The 17,340-nt window shown below is 37.2% G+C and overlaps 1 protein-coding gene across 1 annotated transcript in view; it reads right to left on the bottom strand.

The window, feature by feature from the left end:
* Positions 1–17,340, bottom strand: part of LOC145771566 (voltage-gated inwardly rectifying potassium channel KCNH6-like) — a 69,796-nt gene that overhangs the window by 51,011 nt on the left and 1,445 nt on the right. The window contains exons 2-3 of the mRNA XM_082583271.1: positions 15,581–15,687; positions 14,805–14,931 (exon numbers count right to left, since the gene is read on the bottom strand). Coding sequence (XP_082439397.1) covers positions 14,805–14,931; positions 15,581–15,687 — 234 coding nt within the window. The remainder of the gene's footprint in view (positions 1–14,804; positions 14,932–15,580; positions 15,688–17,340) is intronic.

Below are 17,340 nucleotides of genomic sequence, written 5' to 3'. Positions count from 1 at the left end.
CTTTGCAAATACTTATGAACGATAATGTACATGTCAAACCAAACATATCATATCAGTAGAAGGCGTTTGAAATTAATTAAAATTGTTTCAAAAGTTTTGTTTTCATGATTTTTTTTCCTGACTTGTAAATCGCTTCTTTTTTTTTTTGCAACCAACACTTCAAAAAAGCTAGATTTTGAATAATTTTGACCAAATTTGAATCTGATATTTATTTTTCAAAATCAAATATGTTTCTATCCGCTTCCTCGTCACTTCCAACGCTGTCTTCGTCTGATAAAACTTCGCCTTTGTCATAATTTTCACAATCCACTCTATTGCAATTAGCCTACCACACGCAGAAACACATGGTAGCCCGTGCCGCCTGCAGCTGCAAACGTTGGTACTGCAAGGACTTTTCTTGGTGACGTTACAGTTACATCGTACAAAGCGAAGAATGTTATCAGGAGCCGCACTCAAATCTGTCAGAATAGGATCGTAACTCCCATTGGATAATTTCCAGCCCCCATCGAGCGGATTTAGTTCAACGCTCATCAGTGTTTTCCATTCAATCACCTGCAGATGGATTCGAAGAAAATGATACTTTGCAGCATTTTTGGTTGGAGCGAGAGACTGTGGCTTGATTGTCGTTTTAGATGTTGCTGCTGCCTTCATAAACTGATGGTAGCGCCATGGTAGCGCAAATCTTCCATCGCCCAGTTTTCTTTCCCACCATAGCTAAAAAGATAAAAATTGTATATTAAAACTGAACACACTTCTTAAACTTTTGTTGATGATTTGGTGGTAGGAACTTGACATTACCGTTATAATACTAATGTAACTTTTTAAGTTACCTGAACATTAACAATTTAAGTTCTTTTTGTTCTACTTCCTCTGCAGTGGCTGTTTCGTCTTCGAATACTTTAGCAGTTTCTTGGAACACCTCCCTTGTCCCAAACTTCTTCAGGGTACTAGTTTTTCCTGTTTTTACTAGTTTTTTCCATGGTCCCTACGTAAAAGATCATGAACACAAACGAAGAACAGGGAAAATGAGTGCCTTTGTAAGTTTGGATAACATAGAAATGATCCTAACATTCAACCAAGAAGTATTTTTGAAGAGCGAGCTGAATAAATCACAGTTCATATCTTTCCTATCAGACGAGCTGCGAAGAGAAGGTCATGATGTTCGAAACAGTTTGGGAGATGCGGACACTCAAATCGTTTCAGCAGCATTAGAGTATGCAGAAGATAACAACAAAGATGTGGTTGTAGTAGCGGCTGACACTGATATTCTAGCGTTGTTGATGTTTCGCTAGAAAAATGGTATGCATCTCTACATGCTTTCTGATGCTAGCAACAAAGGTGACAAAGAAATCTGGAAAATTGAAGATTTGGTCAAATCAACTGGAGATGTCATTACAAGTCATATTTTGTTCATCCATGCTTGGTCGGGTTGCGATACTACGTGTGCATTGTTTGAACAAGGTAACCTACAATTTGTTTTTGGCAACTAGGAACTTTCATGATAAACTTGGTTTTACTTGCTTGAATGATGTAAATGTTACTTTACGAAATATTGTATTTAGATAAGCCTTATCGTATTCTTTTTAATATAATTGTACACGATGAACATATTCGGAATTGCCTTCGTTCTTTACTTATTTTTTGGTTAAGCTATGCACAGGCTACTTATATCTATAATCTTTTATGTCAGGAAAAACCAGTACCCTGAAGAAGTTTGGGACAAGGGAGGTGTTCCAAGAAACTGCTAAAGTATTCGAAGACGAAACAACCACTGCAGAGGAAGTAGAACAAAAGGAACTTAAATTTTTAAGTTATTTTGGCAGCCGATTGTAGCATCGAATAGACAGCGATAGACACGTGTTTCGCCCATGAGGCTGGGCTCATCAGTATCGCACCGTATTCTTGCCACTTGAGTAATCGACCGCCGCTTTACCAGTCAGTTTAACTCTTATCTTTGTGGAAAGAAAGAGCCAACAAAACCAGCAGGTGCCTGGGGTGGGTTATGTGAAGAGGGTGCCTGGGGTGGGTTCTTCACAGAACTTAAATTGTTAATGTTCAGGTAACTTAAAAAGTTACATTAGTATTATAACGATAATGCAAGTTCTTACCACCAAATCATCAATAAAAGTTTAAGAAGTGTGTTCAGTTTTAATATACAATTTTATCTTTTTAGCTATGGTGGTAAAGAAAACTGGACGATGGAAGATTTGCGCTACCATGGCGCTACCATCAGTTTATGAAGGCAGCAGCAACATCTAAAACGACAATCAAGCCACAGTCTCTCGCTCCAACCAAAAATGCTGCAAAGTATCATTTTCTTCGAATCCATCTGCAGGTGATTGAATGGAAAACACTGATGAGCGTTGAACTAAATCCGCTCGATGGGGGCTGGAAATTATCCAATGGGAGTTACGATCCTATTCTGACAGATTTGAGTGCGGCTCCTGATAACATTCTTCGCTTTGTACGATGTAACTGTAACGTCACCAAGAAAAGTCCTTGCAGTACCAACGTTTGCAGCTGCAGGCGGCACGGGCTACCATGTGTTTCTGCGTGTAGTAATTGCAATGGAGTGGATTGTGAAAATTATGACAAAGACGAAGTTTCATCAGACGAAGACAGCGTTGGAAGTGACGAGGAAGCGGATAGAAACATATTTGATGTTGAAAAATAAATATCAGATTCAAATTTGGTCAAAATTATTCAAAATCTAGCTTTTTTGAAGTGTTGGTTGCAAAAAAAAAAAGAAGCGATTTACAAGTCAGGAAAAAAAATCATGAAAACAAAACTTTTGAAACAATTTTACTTAATTTCAAACGCCTTCTACTGATATGATATGTTTGGTTTGACATGTAGATTATTGTTCATAAGTATTTGTAAAGATTGATATTGAATTTTACTATTTACCCTATAACAGTGATATTCGTGATCGTCCATAAAACATTCCTTTTAACCAGTGCATTGTGACGCCATTTCTACTGCAAATATTAAAATTTTTCATTGATTTTCTAAATGCTCTGAAAGGTTTACTCAAGTAAGTGAACACAAAACAATATGCACATTGCACAAACCAACGATTGCATTCACTAGAAATTCTCGATTGTCAACATTTACATTTTCTGCACTAGATGGCGCAACATGTGTTTTAAGTAGCCCATCACTCCCCATTAAACTTATTGTATTCAACAAAGTAAAAAACGAAAAGAAAAAGTGGCTTTACTGGGAGTATTCTTGCATTCCATTCATCCCCTAGTATTGAAGAGTAATTACGATATTCCAATTATTCTTGTGACGTCATCATGACGTCACATCCAGGATTTTTTACCAAAATGTTCTCACAAAGCTACAGATCGCGATATTTGAAAAAACAAATCAGAAATCAGTATGGAAGTATTAGAAAAGATGATTATAGTTCATTTCCGTTAGTGGGCGCTAGACGCAAATTTCAAATGCCCCCCATTCCATTTGCTCAAAACCGATTGAAGAGGATTTTGGATATGATGATCTACATAAAATTTCGCTTCTTTTGATACCAAATTTGTTAAGTTACGAATTTTTTCCGGGTCAAACCCTAATATGACTACACTACCATGGCAAAATACATTCCCACAAGTCACTCGTATCCAGAGTGGATACACCAGCCCTTCTTGGTCACACATAAGCAATAACAGAAATTCCATTGATATATGTCTAACTAGTTACCCAGCTGGGTAACTTAAGTTGCTTAAGTTTGTCCATGTTTTTTCACTATTCTCGGGTTTCCCTATTTCGTTATCACCAATGACGACAGTGGTTTTGAAGAATAAACAAAATGATCAATTTGTACACCGCTTTCCTTTCAATAGTGCAGGCCAAAGTTTAATGGCGGCGCCGAAATTTTGACATGCTTTTTTATCGCTGACGGTTACATATGATTATAATTGAATTTCTGTTGGTGAATGAAAGTCAAATACCAAATTCCTGAATCAACTTCGTTAAAACAACTTCACAGTTTGTTAAACAACAAGAGACTTCATTACAAAATATATCGCCAGCGATCTGAAGGCATGTCAAAATTTCGGCCTCTACTAAACTTTTGGTCGGCAATGTACAGTAGTTAGTCGTATGTCAACAATAGTTAAGGGGTGCTAGACTGGTCAGGCCTGTTTACAGGGGTGCTAGAGTCAGAAAAGGTTAAGAAACGCTGAGTCTAGTACTAGCACCACATTCAATGAATTCGTTTATGTATCTAACTGCAGACAGGAGGCCACTGGTTTAACCTTAAGGTCTCTTCAGTGCAGTAAAACGTATGCTGGGCTGAACGCTTTGTTACTATATAAGTAACGCAGCGTGGTCGTTTTTCCATATGTGGTACGCAAGGAACCATATTTGGGTACATTAATTAATGTAGCCTATACGTGCTGTAGTGCTAAACCAAACAAAAAAGAATCGGAATCATTGGTACCAGGCCCAAATTGTCCTCTCAACGGCTCTTCTGCCACTTTACTTCCTTGCTGCTGCTTATTCCATGCTAAACTACAGAATTTTCTTTTCAAATTTTTCTTAATAATCCAACTCTCACACCAGTATAGCACAACACAAGGTTACACAGAGCAAAAAATAGCAGTGATAAGTTCCATAGTTGAATCAATGTTTTTGTTAAAAGAAAAATTTGTTTTGCGATCTTCAACTTCTGCTGCGATATTTCAATTAGGCGTGTCAATCAATACGAGATACAAGTAAACAAAAAACAGATAATTTTGCTGTCGTAGTGGGCTACGACTACCATCACTTGCACACAACTATCCATTAAAGTTTTACTATTTCTGGTTGCGCTTTAACTTGGATTAAACTTTGAAGTAGCCTACGGTATCCACTCCATTAACGCCTTTTCACGTGGCACAGAAAATTTACAAATTTCATCAATAATACGTTAAATTTACTTTCCCAGATAGGCCCACAAGCATTACATTCACTTCAAAACAAACTAAAACAAAAATATTTTCAACCTAAAACAAAAACATTTGCAACCAAGTTTACAGTTAGGCTATGTAGTTGAAAATTCCATTCTTAAAAGACAAGCGCAGCTAAGTAAAAGTGCTTTGTTAAAAGGAAAGTCTATTGGCTATTAAATTCTGTCATCACATTACCAACAAGGAAAAGACCTGCTACAATATTTATTAAAATAATTGAATTCACTGACAGAATTAGCCAAAAATGGTGACTCTTTATGATGCTATCTCACAATTGTTGTAAAATAAATTGTTATTGCTTAAGGGTAGAACACAGTAGGCTAACCGTGGCGTTTTTTGGTATAGGCCTACAACAAGAGTTACCAGTCGTCGTTCAATCACTTGTGAAACATTAGAAGGGACTCTATATCCAGACATCTCAACACTTTCGGCATACCTCCAAAAATAGAGATTGAAGCTCAGCAAAATCAAAACAGTGACGACAGCTTTCCATTTAAAAACCGGAGGCGAAGCGTGAGCTCAAGATCAACACTGATGGAAAAACCCTACCTTTCTGCCGAAATCCTAAATATCTAGGGGTAGTTCTGGACAGGTCGCTCGCTTACCGTCAACATTTGGAGTTAGCCTACTACGCAAAAAGATCTCAGCACACACAGCTTTGCTAAGGCATCTTGTCGGCTCAGGCTGGGGACCCGGAGTTGACACCACGCTCCAGCAGAATACTGTGCATCTGTCTGGAGTCGAGGTGTCCACTGCAATCAAGTTGACATTGCCATAAATGTCGCCTTGCGTATCGTGACTGGATGTCTGCGACCCTGCACCATCGGACAATCTCCTTGTTTTTGCAAGCATCTAACCAGCTGAGCTTCGTCGCGAAGAACTCCACGAAATACAATTTACTCGCAATCATTCTTGTATCACTTGTTCAGTTCAAGCTTTTAGTTCGGAGTGTCGTTACAGTATGCCACGGTAGTGCATTGTCAGATTTATCTTACAATTTTCATTTGATGTAGCCTATATTGCAGATTTAAGTAATTCCTGATGAGAACATACGTAGCATGGTGACCTCTAGTAAAAGGTCATGTCAACGCTTGAGAGATTTCTTCGACTGGCGGCTGATTTTAAATCACGGCTGGAGCTGTAGTGCGAGTATCGTACGTTTAGAGCGTAGTAAACTTGTGAGCAGTGCAAGTACAAGGTACTGTGTAAAGCAAAAGCAGTGTTGCTTACAAAGTATTGCGTCCTAGTGTTGTGTAAAAACATTTCTGTAGATGATGATTTGCCCCAATAGCCTTGTGTGCAGTCAAGTAGGTTTCACATACTAGCTTACACAAGCATAATGGTAGGTCTAAGTTGCACCCTACTAAAACTGTAGAAAAGCTGGTTTGTTTGGAGTTTTAGATATGAAATAGGTTGGTTTACACCATAAAATGCACAGAAGCAACTATATGATGTTGTATGGTATTCCTTTCTGCATTGTTCAGTTTTGAATAACTGTCTTGTATGCTAAAATCTAGGTAAATGAGTCTCTCTCCAAAATTTTGTTTGCTACCTACACCTATGTCAGTAGTTGGCCTATAATGACTGTTTTACCTTTAGTTGTAAACCTACAGTAAAACCAATACAGTATAATAAGTTGATAAGAAGAAATGCAATAAATTTTCTGTCCCTGGTTGGAATAATGAAGTTAAGCAGGCTCATTCCATTGCCAGAGAAACTTACATCATGTGGGTGAAAAATGGGAAACAACGGAATGGTTATCTGTATGAGTTGATGCAGAATAAACGAAAGGAGTTTAAAACGCCGTTGTAAAAATGCCTGTGAACAACATAGAGCTAATGCACTTGCCTCAGCACTCAACTTGGACAGCTCACAAAAGTCATTTTGGCAGAAGGTAAAAAAATCTACTTGCAAAAATAGTTCTCTTCCTATAAATGTTGGTGGAGCAAAAGGTCCTGAAGCTATTGCTGAAATGTGGAAGCATCATTTCAGCTCCTTGCTAAATTCCAGCAAAAGCAACACTGAAAAAGAATTTGTTAACTCGTATATTTCTTCTAAGGATAAATATCATAATCTTTCAATATTTCGTTGCAACATGGACACAGTTGGTCCCTTGCTTGCCAAACTGCCATTAAATCGAGCTGCTGGTGCTGATAAAATTTTAGCTGAACATCTTGTTAATGCTGATTATTCTATTCGTTTTTATATTAGTGTACTTTTTAATATGTGTCTTAGTCATGGTGTTTGTACCAAATTCTTGCTTGGACACTGTTCTAGTCCCAATTGTAAAGAATTTGAATGGCGACATTCAAGATTCAGGTAACTAGACCTATTGCTGTAGCTACAGTAATCTCAAAACTGTTTGAACGTTTTATTTTGAATCATTTATTGCCTTTTTTGAATACTAGTGACAATCAATTTGGGTTTAAGTCTGGCCATAGTACTGACATGAGTGTTTTCTTATTAAAACAAGCAGTGTCCTCTTATATCAGTCATGACACTCCTGTATATGCTGTTTTTTTTTTTTGGATGCTTCAAAAGCCTTCGACAAAGTCAATCATCATTTATTGTTTAAAACGCTTATCACACGCAACGTGCCTATGTATTTTGTTTGCTTATTGAAATACTGGTGTAGTAAACAAACCAAGCAAGTGAGGTGGGGAGGTCACCTGTCCCAATCATTTAATGTGTCCAATGGAGTCAGACAAGGTGGGGTGTTAAGCCCCTACCTTTTTGCAGTATAGGCTATATTGATCAGCTTTCTTATGAGCTCAATAAAACAAAAGTTGGTTGCTATGTTGGCAACTCTTGTCTAAACCATATTATGTTTGCTGATGACATTTGCTGCATCTCGCCTAGTATGTGTGGCTTACAAAATTTGTTAGATGTTTGCCACAAATATGCTGTTGAACCTGAAATTACTTTCAATTCTAAAAAGTCATTTGCTGTCAATTCTTGCTACAAATCGGCTGCCGAGAAACATATTGGTAGGCTATGTTATTTTCCCCAAAAAACTTTTATCTTTCACGTGCTCCTCTGCTACATCTAGGTAAATCTGAAATTGTGTTCACGGATTCTGTAAAATACCTGGGTGTATTTATTGAGAGTTCTCTCTCAGATGAAAATGATATTTCAAGGCAGGTACGCTCTCAGTACTGTGCTGCAAATAATGCAAAATTTCACTTCGCTAAATGCTCACCCGCTGTAAAAAACATTGTATTTCGCTCTTATTGTATGTCCTTTTACACATCCCAGTTGTGGAACAAGTTTAGATCTTCTAGTATAAAACGATTACATGTTGCTTACAATGATTCTTTTAGAATATTGCACAACTTGCCTCGTTATGTCACTTATATCAGTGCCCGTGAATATCAAGTGATGTATAATATAACGTTTGATGCTTTATTGAGGAAAATCATGTTTTCGTTTATCAACCGTTGCATTCTCTCCTCAAATCGCTTTATATCAGACCTGATGTCATCTGATTGTTTTTATCGTTCTGAATACTTTCAATTCTTCCAACGCTCATTGTATGTAAATTTGTAACAGTAGATAGCCCATTTAGTGAAATGTTAAATCGACGGCATCCAAAGTGGCTCTCTGTGACCTTTGTGCATTTGCAGTTTGTGTATTATTTCGTTGTTTTTGTTTTTAGATATGAAGCAAATAAATAATAAAATAATAATCATAATATTCGTTCAGCTAACTATGATACAATACAAGAGCCTACCACTGCTACAGTTGCTGCTTGTTAGTGTCAAGTTAATCATGCCATTAAAGTGCTGTGTTCCACTGTGTAAAGGAAACTATGATTCAAGCTTATCAAAATTATCAGTCTATAGGTTTTCAAAAAATGAGCAGGAACGTCTTAAATGGATTAAAGTTATCTCACGAGCAAACTTGAATGTGATGAAGCATACAGTTGTGTGCAGATAGCACTGGCCTAGTGATGCTAAATTTGCTTCAGTGCTATATATTTGAGTAAAAAACTAAAGTTTATTTCAATGATTGTTAAAGTCTGAAAAGTGTAAAAATATACTAGGAAGCGTAATTATACTGTAGCTGCAAGTGCACATACACCGAGTGAGTTGGAAAAATCGAAGTATACGTTGGAGCATATGAGGTTAACTTCACATATTCGTTGATTTTCAAGCAAGGTAGATTAGATCCAACAATAACGTTATGTTGATGATAATTGTGCCTTGTTAATGAATATTGATGTTTGTGTGCTACCGCTGTCAACAGCATTTATTTTTGGCTGGTTCTCAATTGATAATTATTGTAAAATCATTCAGCTTTGAGATGCTTTCTTTTGTCTGATGAAGTGTGGTTTATGTACAAGAAAGCTTAGTAGAAAGGCCACATTACACTTCAGCTTGTGTGAAACTCAGTGCTGCTTGGTTTTGCTTCAAGATATCAAATTATCCGAGATAAACGCCAGACAGCAAAATCCTGACAATCAGCCTCCAGTCCAGACAGCAGCATGAGCGTTGTCAAGACCTCTTATATAGGCCACCATGATACGTAGCCTACGTGTTGAAAACGTTTTAGTTGATTTTTTAAATTAGGTTATATCTTAGTGTAATAAAACATGTTAATCCCGCTAAGATTACTTTGTTTTGTTTGTCTATGTTTCAACAAAGCAAGCTCTCTGCCAAAGCTTTAAAAATAAATGCTTTAATTAAAACTCAGTGGTTTGTATTACTACAAAACGGGTCAGTACGTAGCTTATAACGTTGACACTTTTCACTTCTTAACAGTGCTTAATGGCATCTTTGCGATAGATAGGCTACAGTGCTATTTTAAAACTACAAGTATTTGCTATTTAGAACACTGCATAAAGCACGCATATACTGTAACGATATATACGGCTCAAAGCTGCGTAATGCTTTTCTCAGAAACTTTTTTCAACATTTCCATGCTCTCAGCTATCCATTGTATAACTTGCATAGGCTACATCAGTTTATCTAGTAGTCTAACTCGCAAAACAGCGCTGCAGTGGCAGTGAGTCTATATCACTACAACACAAAGAAAGTAGCCTACATCTAGTAAAGTAGCCTACTTCTTCCTGCTTAATAGGCATACACATTGCGGTAGAAATGTAAAACATTACCCTGATGTTTTTACTCCAAAACTGTCCTTTTATTTATAAAAAAAAAAGCTAAACTTTTCACACAAGGTTTGTATTTTTATTATGAAAATGGTCACACGCGGCCCTGTGGCGGGAAAAATTCGTTGAAAATACTTTACGCTTGATTGATTCTTTGATGACCTTTTATTACACACTCCATGCAGAAAATCTAAATAATGCATGATTAACAACCTTTGGTGTTAAGATTCTGTTTAAGAAATCCATATTTACTTAAGCTCGTCTTAGCTTGCTATAAGCATAGCTTATAGGCAGAACAAAAAACAGCTGATGCATACTAAAGAAGAGCATTTTCAACTAATTGTAGCCATATCGGGTGATTAGCCTACTATCAGATAACCAGATCACAGAAATGCGTTAAAATGTTGATCGGTAACTAGAATGATCGATTTCTCGAGACACAAATAGTTTGAGCACAGGAACAAGAAACGTTTAACAAACAGCTGGGTTTATCAAGACAGATAAAGACACAGTTATTAACTAGACAGGGGAGCATCAAAGGGGTTTATGACCCTTAAGAGTGATTGATGCTTTCGATAAGCAGAAAGGGCAAACAAAACGATTGCTTGGACAAGTCTACAATTTATTGCAAACCTAAGTGAAGCGTGAAATAGAACCAGTGGCGTACGCAGGGGGGGGGGGGCATTGGGCCATGGCCCCCCCTTAAAAATGGTTTAGTAGTTAACGACGTAGATTAAGGCATTTAATATGTTTTGCATTGCTCTGTCAAAGCAATCACTGTAACAATGTTGTTTTATAGACTAAGCCAATACGAAATGCATGGCCCAATCCACTTACCCCACCCCAGGTATGCCAAAGTAGAATAGTGTTCTGTAAGCCTAAACCATACTGGGATATCATGAAGACGTCTGAGATATCAATGGCCAGTGGCGTAGCCAAGGGGGGGGGGGGGGGAGTTACAACCCCACTTTGGCACGCGTGTGACGTCACGATATTGAGAATGATGCTTTCAGTCTCTTTATGCTTGGGAATAATGCTTTCAGTCTAAAAAAAACTTGCCTAATTTTAAACAAAACTGCATTAAAGCTTTATTTCCGAAAAATGCCGAAGAAAACATGATCTTATCCTTTTGCTATGCCACCTGACAGCACCATTTTACAGGAATATTCATACCCACATTTTTGTTGAAAATGCTCTCAGAATGCACCAAATTCAAAGTAATTTTTCAAAATTTTCTGGGGGAGGTCCCCCAGATCCCCGGCCGCTGGGTGTCGGTCGTAAAACCCCCCCTTTCAAAATTCCTGGCTACGCTACTCTCAATGGCCCCCCCCTTGAGAAAATCCTGCGTACGCCACTGAATAGAACATATTGTAGATTACATAACATCGAAAACGTTTTGTCGTGATCAAGCTTAATTACGCCTGGTAATTGAAAATTTAGATTAATTAACGGGAAGGCAAGGAAGCCAACCTTCTTGTTCACCTTTGTCATTTAAAGTATTCTGCCAATGACAAAGCCACATGCTCTTGGGCGGTGTCGAACCCTATGAGCGTCGTACCAGGGCTTTCATCACGCGGCTCTGCAGACAACTTCCATATTTGTGTAACTTATGCAAAAGTTGTCGTTTCTACAAGTGCTCTATGAATGAACATCCCCGGGTTTGTTTTATTAATACCTTATAAACGAGTAGCTTATACTTATGTCGAAGGCTTTTAATGATGGCTTAACAATGACAAAGTATATCTTAAAAGAAAGTATGATACCGTTTGCAATAAATGTTAAAAAATTATCGCATCAAAACTTTTGACTTTACTTTTTCAGCTAACTAAAAGTCGCCAAGAATAAACAAAAGGAGTAGGCTAATAAAATTTTTAATCACAGAGAATTTTTATACAACTATCTGGATTCTTGACTTTTAAAATCACGTAAAAAACTTTAAAAAAAACTTAAAAAACTTTAATACAAGAAAATTTTTGACACGAAAATTTTCGATGTAAAATATTCGGAGAAAATTCGTTTGGTATCCTAACAGTGTTAGCTTTTAGCTTTTGAAACGCAGTATATGGCTGTAATATAGCATATTTAAATCAATTTTTTCCATAATTTTTAACAAACTTTTGCTTGGTTGAATTGCTTTCATTTTTGAATCATGTTTATCCATGAATTCAAAAATTTGATAACATTATTATTAATATTATTCGTAAAATGTCTTATCCAAAAAAAGAAATTCAATCCTTGATTTTTTAGGTTGGTGGTTTTGCAATCCAGTAGCGTAGCCAGGAATTTTGAAAGGGGGGGGGGGTGAGCGAAACCTGACGGCGTGTTTGCCGAAGGCGACATCCAGCGGCGGGGGGTCTGGGGCCCCCCCCCCCAGAAAGTTTTGAAATATTACTTTGAATTTGGTGCATTCTGAGAGCGTTTTCAACAAAAAATGTGGGTATGAATATTCCTGTAAAATGGTGCTGTCCGGTGGCATAGCAAAAGGATAAGATCATGTTTTCTTCGGCATTTTTCGGTAATAAAGCTAAGTCTCTATGTTTTCTTGTTGCTAATTCCTGGCTGAGATACTTGAATGTTTGGTATTGGCAAAACTCGCTCTTTTAATGCAGTTTCGTTTAAAATTAGGCAAACTTTGTTTTAGAGACATAAAGACTAAAAGCATCATTCTCAATATCGTGACGTCACACGCGTGCCAAAGGGGGGGCTGTAACCCCCAACCCCCCCCTGGCTACGCCACTGTTGCAATCCCATGTTAAGTGGGTATCTAATGTAAGCTCACTAGTATGGCATCATAGGCGTAGCCAGGGGGGGGCGAAAGGGGCCATGGCCCCCCCCAAATTTTTAAATTTTGGATTCCGAAGTTGAGCCCTCTGTTGAAAATATAATAAAATTTGTAGAAATTTATAACGTTTTCTAAGACATCTGGCTATTAACACCCCCAAGGATTTGTTTTAGACACACAGAAAGACACCAATAAAATTTTGCAAATCGTAAATCGCGCAAGATTTACGTTTCTTTTAACTAATTTGTGGAGCAATTTCAGAATGGCTTACTTTGTTGGGTTTTTGTGTAGTTATTGAGTTTTTGTGTAGCTGTTTTTGGTGTTCTCTAATTTTAGGCGCAGTTTTTGCCCGTTCGTGTATAAGAGCTACCTTTAATAAGTTAATAGCTGTTTATCTGGTAATAAATTTCATACAAAAATTACCCTGAAAGTGTTTCCAGAAGGCGCTATAATCCATTATTTGAGTGTAAATTTGCAAAAATTTTCCGGGGGGGCATGCCCCCGGTCTCCCCTAGAATATGTGTGCCTTCGGCACGCTCTAACCCCCCACCACTTCTATTGATTCCCTTGCTCAACCCACCAGGATACGCTACTGCACATCAGGTGGAGATGGCTTAATCAAACACTTTGTCGTTCTCCTCATTTCATCAAATATTTGGCCCCCCCCAAAAAAATTTTTCTGGCTACGCCACTGTATGGCATTATAAATGTTTTGCTTCCGTGATGCCTCAGTAGCCTCTTCTAGCGGCTTAAAAACAAAGCCAGTTGATTGGTAGAGAAGCAGTTTCGGTCAATGAGGTTTTTATTCAGTGTCCTGGAATTATTTATTGTCCCACGCTACATTGCATCACCACAGTAACGCTGAGAATCAAAATAGTATTAGGAAGTAGAGCTAAGCAAAACTACTTTACTTTACTTAACATTTTGTCGATTTGACTGTCAAAATTACGAAGCAACTTCGAACTCTCCACTGTCACCTGCTAACAATACGCTCGAATATTGTAGGCGTGTTAACCTTAGTAAAAAATGGGCCTGACTTCTATTGGCTAATGATTCTATTGTGTTGCGCACGAATGAATAAACAAGTTTTTCGTGGTGTATTCTGCAATATTTACTGCAGACTTATACGTTTTTACATGATTTTCTAATAGTAACACGTAATAGTAACACATAATGATGTAGGACTATTTTTCGTTCACAGAACTCCAAGCCACACTTTGTCAAAGATACTGTCGACTAAAACATTGTAGCTCTGTGCGCTTTTACTAGTCGCTGTAGAACTTAAAATATTTCTTGTTTAGCTGCCCACAACATTTCGGTAAAGCAATTTGTAATTACATTTAGAGGGAAACTTGAATTTTAAACTAAAGTCCACGAAGGTCTCAAAAATGCATACAAATAACTGCAATTCTTTCTTATTGAATTTATTATGACTGTTGCTCTGTTAGACTCATTTGCAAAAATTCGTTTTCCTTGGTTTCAAACTAGAACTAATTTTGTTTCGTTGTCAGGAGGAAACAATGAAATGCAAGAAAAAGCGAGAAAGCACTTGACAACTTATTGGGGGATCTTGCTCGATGATCATACACTCTTCGTGGATTTCCCATTTATTCAGGCTCATAAGTGTTTATACTAACAATAAAAACATGACAATTTGAAATGAGACGACATTTCGTTTTAACACAACGTTTATTGATGTTACTTTAAATTACCTTTTCTTTGTGAAAAATTTGTTTCATTTCATTTTGAACCGTTTGTCGTAGAGTAAAATTTTCGGTCGACCAAAACTTATGTCGCAAACAGCCCAACCGTATTGTAGCCTACTGTTTCAAAGCAAACAGTGTAAGTTATGCGAACACAGACATATTTTTTCAATCGATGATTTTACTCTTTCAACTCTTACAGAATTTATGAATTTAAAATTTATTACTTTTTATAAAGAAATTGCTACTGCACATACCATTCTTACTGTACAAGCACATATCATTGATCTCAGTCTCCGTTTCTTTGCTGATTGCCTCGTGTACGCACTGGATGTCGCTCGCAGCAGTTTTAACGCCGTACAGGAACTTGCAAGTGGATGGTGACTGAAATGAAATAATCACCAACCTGATAACAGCTTTGTGTGTGGTCAGTAGTGAATAAACCCAGCCAGTGAAATAGCTGCTCTTTTAACGTTGATTCATTCAAACTTCTGTGTTGAATCAACATAAGTGCCGGCTGATTTGCTGGCTGAGTCAGTGCTACCCAAAGTAAGAACTAGTATTATTAAACTTTAACTTTTCTTTTCCCTTTGCAAGATCAATAAGACGAAGATCACTGTGCCGGCCTACCAACCCAGAATCTCCTCACTCCTAAACTGTTCTTTTCAATAGGTTAAGGGGTAAGATTTTATTCAATCAGTTAGAAACAACATAGCCTACCTTTGACGCGTTATTTCAAATGTAAAATTTACAAAAGGCAAATTTATTTGTGAAATTTTTACGTCAATTTTACAACTTTTTTTTATTAGTGTTAGGGAGACGGATGAGAACGTTTGCTTTTTTTCAACGTGTTGACTTCTTTGACTTCAATTTATATCTTTTTCAACGTTTTTCTTTTTTTTAAATAATTTTACTCCTAAATAAAAAATAAGTCTCCTAAATAAAATTTGTTAGAAAATTGAATATACTCCATCAATAAACATTGGACAACATATTGTAAAGATTGTTTTATGTTTGAAAGATCAGCCAGCACCTCCATTAGTTCTGTTCTTCTGTATCCACTCTTGGAGCAAAAACTGTCGTTACAGTAAATAATTGCGCAATTTTCAATTTGCGCGTTGCCAATGACAAACATCTGATCTGAAATAAAACAAAGATATATTTATTGATAAAATTATTGTAGTCTCCTACAAGTCAGCAGTTGGGAACTAAGCAAATGACAACTGAGCAAGTGACAACTGAGCTAGCAACATTTCAGCAAGTGGCTGAAATTGGTAAATGATGAAACAGAGCAAGTAACAACTGAGCATTGAGCAAGCCATAACTTGGAATGTCACTTTGTCACAAGTCAGCAAAATGAGTTTGACAAGCGATTAGCAAGCACGTCTGGTGTGAGCAGTGAGCACATAAATCTCATTTGCTGACTTTGAAGCACTTGCTGAGTTGTCGCATGCCGAGTTGTCCGACTACCAATTATTATTGTTATTGCACATTCAGCTTGGTAAAACCTGATGGGTCTTTGGATACTCAAAGCAAAACATTCGAAAAAATTTAAAAAAAAAGAACTTTGTTTAAACATTGACCAACAAATTGCTGACAGTTTTTAGTCATTCATTTTCCGATATGGACCTGCCGTGATCTCCGCGCATCACGTGATTTGTACACAACATCGCCGCAAGGAAAAATAAGGGCACCCTCCATTAACTTGATACATTATGGAATAACAATGGAAACAATGCCATCTAAGCGAGGAAAATTTGCTATTTTTACATCATTTTAACGTTACTGGACATTAATTTTGTTAATATGGTGGTTGTTTCTAACAGCACAGGTCTTCTCGACTGCAACCGGTCACCGCTGGTCACCAAGAGAGAAAAAGATAAAAGTCTCTTTACCTTTAGCCTCATGAAAAATGGGTTCATGTCGATCGATAGTTTATCATTCAATCAAAAGAACGTCATTGGAATCTGGTTTCTCGTGCTGAGCAAAGTCGTTCATTTTTTTCTTATTTTTCTTAAAAGTAGACGTTATGTTTATTTTCAGGAAAGTCTGCAGCTAAAATCGATTTGAGCCAGTAAAAAATGTTCATATGTTCTTCATAAAGCTTTTGTTTGAATTGATGACATTTGCCTTTGTACAACAGCTTTGACATCTCCTTGAAAGTAGACGCTATGTTTATTTACAGTACAGTCTACGACCAAAATTGATTTAAGCTAGTAAAAAATGGTGATGTATTCTCTGTAGAGCTGTTATATAAATTAAAGACATCTGTCTATACAACAGCTTTGACACGTCTTGTTAAAGCAACGATGACATTTGACAATTGATGACATCTGGATCGGCTGCATTGCCGTTTGGTGAGGGCGCTGATGTGATGCTCAATAGGGCACTGGTTCGACACCACTCATGAGCACAAGATCGTGTTTTTGGCAGGACATTAAATGACATGCATAAAGGTGAATACGAAGATTGGATTTCTTGCCTTCCGGCCCACTTAATCTCAAATATCTTCAGCCACTGGGTGAAAGCCTGGATAGGCCTACAACATAAATGGCAACTGCACCACCCAACTACAATAGTTTGGAAAAATCAACCAGCGTGTCAGTGATAAAATCAAAATTATTTAGATATTTAAAGGCAAAGAGATTTGTAATTCAGCTCCGAAATTTCAACTCTTGTGGAAATAGAAATATGAAAATTATTATAATGAACATTTGAAATGACTGTGCTTTGTCCACAGTTGTAGTGTAGTTTACATGAGAATCAAAAATCAAAGACGACGTCACATTTTTA

The sequence above is a fragment of the Aplidium turbinatum genome, chromosome 6 (genome assembly GCF_918807975.1).
Source record: "Aplidium turbinatum chromosome 6, kaAplTurb1.1, whole genome shotgun sequence".
NCBI classification, from domain to species: domain Eukaryota; kingdom Metazoa; phylum Chordata; class Ascidiacea; order Aplousobranchia; family Polyclinidae; genus Aplidium; species Aplidium turbinatum.
This window is presented reverse-complemented; position numbering and strand designations above follow the sequence as displayed.